Raw genomic sequence first — 7,606 nt, 5'->3', positions numbered from 1 at the left:
TGACAGAGGAACAGACATGTGGAGCAGTTCCTCCCTAACCTGACCGTCTGCATTGCTCACAGGGAGAGCCTGCAGTGCATCAGTGTGTAATGCACAGTAATCTCACACATTTATTAACTGTGAAAGTCTGCAGCAGTACATAACCAGGATCGCCTCCTGTTGGCACATTTACACATGTGGGTAACGAAGCGCTGACATGCTGCATGATGGGAAATCAGTCATCAAAGCAGCCTTCAGCTGACTGTTGGTGTATACATGAAACTGAGCTGAGTAACTCCATGAAGGAGGTGATAGAGGCCGTGATGAAAGCACAACCTCATATCCAAACTGTCGCCCGCTCCGAAACCTTCGGTTGGTCCAGTTTTAGTCTGATATCTGGAACCTGTTTGCCTTTAGACTTGACGCAGCGTGTGAGGAGGTTAATGATGTGGTGGAGTGTGCAGCATTGGACCATAAAGCTCTCACATTTAAGTCCACGCTGGAACCAGTTGGCCCATCACATACTGTTTTGTAGCCGACCACTTCAAAGCGTTCCAGGCTCTGGTTGCCTAGGTGACCCTCTAATGTATTTACCACTCAGTGGTATTCTTCGCTGTCATTGGGTAGACCCTTGAGTTGCTCGCCTCCAAGTTGAGGAGAGAACATCACAGATCTGCACACTTCACATCAGCGGCCCTTTCTTCATCCACGTGCGCTTGAAGTGGCCAAAGATGGTTCACTCGTTACTGAGAATACCTTCCAGTGTGTATGCAGCTTTAGACTGGTTGGTTCTGACTTGGAACTCATGTCACAGTTATCTTATTTGGAGAACTGGGACAAAAGGTGTTCCACAGGGGTCAGTACTTGGCTCTGACCTATTCACCTGGTTCTCAAATAACCTGGTATCACTGACTAACAGCGGCTCTATTCATTACTATGCTGTGGATAATGTGGTGTACTCATTCACACCTTCTACTGACAAAGCCTTGAACTACCATTCATCCATTTTTATCAAACATTTACCCAGTTTAGAGAGGCTGCAGCCTATCAGAGGGCTGCTCTGAACCTAAAACTGTTTGTTTGGTCATTTCAAAGATGTGATTAGATTTAAGCTTCTCTGGTTAGATAAAGACTTATATTTTTATACTTATGTGGAAGAACTGATGAAGACGCAGAGTTAGGTTCACTTTGAGCTTTAGAAACAGAAAGTGAACCTAACTTAACCTTAACTGTCTGTCCGTCGTTGCTGTGAGATGCTTACAGGACGGCATGATGAACTGTGGCTCGGTGTTTCCTGCATAGCCGATCTTTGTGTATCTGCAGCCACACAGACAGAAACAACAGTTAGACATAAAGGTTCTTAACATCTGGCTGTGGGTCCAAATACGGCCTCTGTGGAAAACAGTGGAGTGACTCCCAGCAGACATTTATAAATTCAGTTTTGCACATAAAACATTGATAAAACATCAGGAAATGAGTCAGCAAACAGAGGCGTGACCGATTACTGCTTTGTCTTTGACCTCTATGTAAATATTCAGTTCATGTAGAAAATGATGAGCAACAGTAACAATAATCAGGACCTGCAGATACAAAGCACCGAAACATCATTTCAGCAGTTTGACTTCAGGAGCGTTTGCCTGACGACACTCACAGTGTTTGACTCATTTTTACTGCAGACCTGTCCTTAGGATGATATCCTTTTACCTCATCACAAGGGAAAAGTACCTAAAGTAACTGTAGTAACTGTAAAGTAACTGTAGTATTTTCACTACATCAAAAAAACACGAACAAAAAAAATGACATCTTGTTCCATTAAACTGAGTTCTGACAAATAAATCATGAAAGATTAAAAATGAACTGAACTAGCTGTGATTGCTGGATAGACCCACACGTCTAATACCTGACCCTGGGATCAGTTCTAATACCTGACCCTGGACCCTGGGATCAGTTCTAATACCTGACCCTGGACCCTGGGATCCCTCTCCAAAGCCAGACCAAACTGATCTGGGACCTGCTCTGAGTGTTTTTGGCTGTTATGCGTGCGTTCACGGCTGACAGTCAGCTCAGCGTCACCCTTTAAACGCCTGCAGCCGTGAGCTATTTCTAAACGACCCCACGATGTCACCTTGGCTCGGGGGCATGGACCGACGTCGAGGCTGAAGGAGATCACGTGATCTCTGATTCTGAACAGGGGGAGGGGGGTCAGTGTGCAGCTGTCCCACATTCACACTGTGGCCCAGAATAGATCGCGCACAGACTGGTCCACAACTTCACCTGAACCTCCACCCAACCAGCAGCTCCCACAGCAGCAGCTGGATGAACATGTGGAACAGCTGGAGCTCAGTGTAAGCACCGCCATCAGCCCCTCACCTGCTCCAACCACCTGATCATCACAGCGCGTTTACCTCCACCCACTGATGGATGATTCCATGAGCCAGCTTTTATTTTGGTAATCTGTCCCTGTAAACACAAGCACACGCGCGTACAAAAACACACACACAAACACGCACACTCACTCCGGAGGATTAAAGCCAGGAAAGCTGCGGGTCCAGATGGCATCAGCTCAAGGGTCGTCAGGTCCTGCGCGGACCAACTGTGTGGGGTGATGGAGCACCTCTTCAACCTGAGCCTGAGGCTGGGGAGAGTCCCACAGCTCTGGAAAACCTCCTGTGTGTGGCTCTGACATCCCCCCTGATGAAGACTCTGGAGTGGCTGGTCCTGGCTCAGCTTCGGCGCCTAACAAGCTCATCACTTCAGTTTGCCTACCAGCCTGGCATTGGAGCGGATGATGCCGTCATTCACCTCCTACATCGTTCCCTCGCTCACCTGGAGACCGCTGGAAGCACTGTGAGAATCATGTTCTTTGAGTTCTCCAGTGCCTTCAACAACATTCTTCCCACGGTCCTGAAGGACAAGCTGGAGAACTCTGGAGTGGACCATCACCTCACAGCATGGATTCTGGACTACCTCACCGACTGACCACAGTATGTGAGGACTCAGGGCTGTGTGTCGGACAGGGTCGTCTGCAGTACGGGGGCCCACAGGAAACGGTTCTGGCTCCGTTCCTCTTCACCATCTACACTGCAGACTTCTCCCACAATTCCACCCAGTGCTTCCTGCAGAAGTTCTCTGATGACTCTGCAATAGTCGGCCTCATCACTGATGGGGACGACAAGGAGTACAGAGGTCTGACCCAAGACTTTGTGGACTGGTGCCAGCTGAACTACCTCCAGATCAACACTAGTAAAACCAAGGAGCTGGTGGTAGACTTCCACAGGCACAAGCATCCTCCACTGCAACCACTGAACATCCAAGGTATGGACATCGAGGCTGTGGACAGCTACAGGTACCTTGGTGTTCATCTGAACAACAAACTGGACTGGACTCATAACTCAGACGCCCTCTACAGGAAAGGACAGAGCAGGCTGTACCTGCTGCAGAGACTCAGGTCTTCTGGAGTGGAGGGCCCACTCCTGAAGACCTTCTATGACTCTGTGGTGGCCTCAGCCATCTTTTATGGTGTGGTCTGCTCTGCATCTCTGCCGGGGACAGGAAGAGACTGAATAGGCTGATCAGAAGGGCCAGCTCTGTTCTAGGATGCCCTCTGAACTAGGGCTGGGCTATATCATACCGTTCACGGTAATACCGGTGTAATTTTGGGCAACGATAGGAAAATGAAATACTGCGATAGAATATGGGTAAAACGCGCATGCGCAGTGCCTTTGTTTACATACCCACATGGCGGCGACGCAGAACGAGAAGAGCGAAAGCGGATCGTTGAATGAAACGGATGAACCTGAACTGGTTTGTAAAAACGCTGCAGCTTCACTGGTGTGGAACTGGTTTAGCTTTCGTCCGTCAGACACACAACAAAGCACTATTTTTGGTAGAGCATGCTAGCGGGCCGTCGTTATTACCGTGTTTTTGGAAAATACGGCGCACTTAAAATCAATCCTTTGATTTTTCTGAAAGTCGACAGAGCCCCTTATAACCCCGTGCGCCTTATGTATGAACTCTGGTTGTGTTTACTGACCTCGAAACCATTTTATGTGCACGGCGCTCGAAAATCTGTTAAATGTTTTAGTACAACTTTGCTAAGCTACGAAGCCGCACTGCTTGATGGATTGTCGGAGCATTACGGCTATCGTAGGCGGAGCCTCGCGGAGTGATACGTACTGCGCTTCAATATAATGTTACCGTATTGTGTGTGTATAACCTCGTTTTAAGTTTTGTGGATATTATACATGGTCATGCTGAGGATATGTCGCCCGGTTTCCACTGGAAATGTCAGCAAAGAATTTGCATTTGCACTGTTACATTTTATATAACTTTAATGCACATAAAACAGCTGCTTGTTTAAGTGAAAATACATTGATGAGGTTTTTTGCACTAATAAAGTTGTGGAGTTGTAAAGTATTTTGTCTAGTGTCAATTATATCGTCAGTTATATTGTTATTGCAAATGTTCAAATGTATATGGTGATAAATATTTTTGGTCATATCGCCCTGCTCTACTCTGGACCCAGTGGAGGTGGTGAGTGACAGGAGAACGGGGGCTAAGCTGTCATCCCTGTTGGACAACATCTCCCACCCCATGCAGGAGACTCTGACAGCACTGAGCAGCTCCTTCAGTGGCTGCAGCACCCACGGTGTGGGACGGAGAGATTTCACAGGTCTTTCCTGCTGTCAGACTCCACAACAAAGACTCCAACTGATCAAACACACAAACCCACACATGTGCAACAAGACTAAGTGCAATACTCTTTCTGGCATCGTTGTATTATACTCATATTGTATATAGCATTTGTATTCTATTTTATTCGATTGTATATAGTATTTTATTTTTATTCTATTCTATTCTATTGTGTACAGTACCTTATGATATATTATTCCAGTGTTTTTTCTCAAATTTTTCTATGCAACTTTGCACCGTCCACTGCTGTAACAAAACTAATTTCCCACGCGTGGGACTAATGAAGGCTATCTTATCCACATACATGATGCTGTTCACAAAAACACATGACGTCACATGTACTGCCACTGCGCGCGCATGTGTGTGTGTGTGTGTGTGTGCGCTTGTCCTGACCCGGTCCCGCAGTCTATCACGCACGGGGGCAGCTGCAGGGACATGGCGCGGTCCTGCTCGGTCCGGCCCACAGAGCTCGGTGTCGGTGGTCGAAGCGGAGTCCGGTGTGTGATGGAGGGAGGAACGCGTACGCTCTGCGTGCGGGTACGTGAGCATATGTGTGTGCGCGAGCACTTCCGGGTCGGAGGGCGAGATGGAGAAAATAGAAACAGCTGACGCAGCCCCGGTAACCGGAGTCTGTGCTACGTTCACGTAATGTGCGTAAATGAGATCGCTGCTGTTCAGAGCACAGAGAATGAAAGAGAGGAGGAGGAGCAGGCTGTGATTGGCTCATCCTGCTTCCAAAATGTCAACTAATGCGCACTTTGAACTTTTAAATAAAGTTGGACGACAATGACGCGCTCGGTGTGATGAGGCGGGACGTCCAGCAGGGGGCGGCAAACACTCACAGCAGCATAGATAGATAGATAGATAGATAGATAGATAGATAGATAGATAGATAGATAGATAGATAGATAGATAGATAGATAGATCGATCCTGCAGGTGTTCAGTCTGCTGCTGTAGTCAGAGATAACACAGTTACACAACCTGCACAGCTCAGCAGTGAGTCCTCAAACACGTGAGGACACTGGACAGAAGAACAAGTGTCCTAAAAACTCTCTGCAGGTGAACAGCACCTGAGGCATGATGTGGCGACATGATGTGGACCTGAGACATGATGTGGACCTGAGACATGATGTGGACCTCCAGCTCATCAGGAAGCCGTTCTTCATGAAGACACAGGCTGAGCTGTGATGTCTGATGGAGCCACAGTTGAAGGATCATGTTTCTGATTTTCCTCCATGCTCGAGACTTTTGCACAGTCCTGCAGCGTTCCTGGCTCAGACTCAGTAGCGGTTTTTGATACGGGCGACACGGGCGGTTGCCCGGGGTGGCATCATGGTGCGGGGCGGCATCACGGGCATCGGCAAAATAAAAATAAAAATTACTCGTAGTCATGCTGCCCCGACATCATGCCAGCGCATATTGGGAATGTCGTAGGCACCGACTGGGTTTGCTGGGAGTAAGGGCGCCCTCCGTTTGCGAGGTGCGCCTGCTGCTTGCTGCACAGGGAGGAAAGGGCGGGCGGCGGGGGATTCTCTGCCTGGCTGGAGCAGCATCTAATAACCAACTCGCAAAATAAAACAAAATTAATTGTTTTATTTGCTGCTTAAGTCAAAGTAAACTTTATTGTTATCTCCGCTACATGCAGTACAGTAGTGCAAGTAAACAAACAATAAATATAAGAATAGTAAGAAAATAAACATACACTTTAGGACCAGGAGTAAAGGGATCAATAAAAATTTAAAATTTATAATTTACAGTTTGATGATTTAAAGTCTCACACACAACCCGTCGAAAGGGGAGGGGGCGGCGGCTTCCAAATAGAGCACATTTCATTCATAATGATGTAAATTCAAGCCCATTATGGATTCATGATTTGAACCCTGGGTTGTGCGAAATCCCAGAAATACAGCTTAGACAAAGTGAGTCTGTGAACTAAGGTGTAGGTGTGTTAGGTTATGTTGTGGTGATCCTCAGGTTGCGGGATTTGTGTTCATACTGGAGTGCAAAACTAAAACCAATGGAAGATGGACAAGAAAAGTTCAAAGCCATCAGGTGCTCAGCTTAGAAAAAAGAGAAAAGAAGAGGAGGAGAAACGAGCAACAGATGCAGGTAAGCAGATGTGTGATTGGATAATGGCAGGTCATCCTGAACCAATCAGAATCAGAATACTTTATTAACCCTTAAAGAAATTATGTGGGTTACAGTTGCTCCAAGAAGAAATGGTAAAAATAGTAACGGTAACAGACTAAACTCCAAACAATACATGATGTTACAGATTTTACACGTTTAAGAAACAGCACTAATATATACAGATCACTCAATTATAAATAGCAAGGACTAACAGAGGTGATTATAAATAAATATCAAGAAAATTAGTGAGAATATTCCAGAAAAGAGCGTGTGTTCAGCACAATATTAATTAGTCATTGTCAATTCTTTATTTGTCCTGTTCTCATTGTACGGCGAATTATGATGGCTGTTTGGTAGCCGTTTGCATAGTATGCATACTCTCTCTCTCTTCATGTATGTGTGTGCTTCTCTGGTGAAATTCAGTATGGGTCCAACAAGTTTTATGTTAATGTATAATCCATAATGTGTGTGTGTGTGTGTGTGTGGGTGGAGGGGGGGGAGGGGGCGCCGGAGGGAGTGTTCGCCCAGGGCGCCAAACAGGCTAGGACCGCCACTGCTCAGACTGACGTTTCTCATCATCGTCACAAACACGTCACGTGTTGGAAAAGTCGGCTTTTGTTGCTCTTACATCACGTTTCACTTACAAACCACGACATTTTTACACGTGCACGCCCGCACCCACGCGCGAGGAGCTGCAGATGCGAGTGACGTAGGATGAGGAAGTGCGCGCTCGCGGAGCAGAGCTCCTCCTCCTCGCAGAGCTGCGGGGGAATCCCGGAGGGGCGTGCCCGCTGTTTGCGCGTG

General features: G+C 47.1%; 1 protein-coding gene across 1 annotated transcript in view; it reads right to left on the bottom strand.

Moving 5' to 3' along the window:
• The window catches only part of actr3b (actin related protein 3B), a 13,550-nt gene extending 8,239 nt beyond the window's left edge, over positions 1 to 5,311 (bottom strand). Inside the window, exons 1-2 of the mRNA XM_085363187.1 lie at positions 5,065 to 5,311; positions 1,241 to 1,296 (exon numbers count right to left, since the gene is read on the bottom strand). Of these exons, the coding sequence (XP_085219313.1) occupies positions 1,241 to 1,296; positions 5,065 to 5,108 (100 nt within the window). The 5' untranslated portion in view covers positions 5,109 to 5,311. The remainder of the gene's footprint in view (positions 1 to 1,240; positions 1,297 to 5,064) is intronic.
• Positions 5,312 to 7,606: the final 2,295 nt, after the last annotated feature.

This window comes from Diplotaxodon limnothrissa, linkage group LG9 (assembly GCF_057381915.1).
Source record: "Diplotaxodon limnothrissa isolate DT_005_m linkage group LG9, D_limnothrissa_male_GT1.1, whole genome shotgun sequence".
NCBI lineage: Eukaryota > Metazoa > Chordata > Actinopteri > Cichliformes > Cichlidae > Diplotaxodon > Diplotaxodon limnothrissa.
The sequence above is the reverse complement of the archived record's forward strand: the minus strand, read 5'-3'. Positions and strand labels throughout refer to the sequence as shown.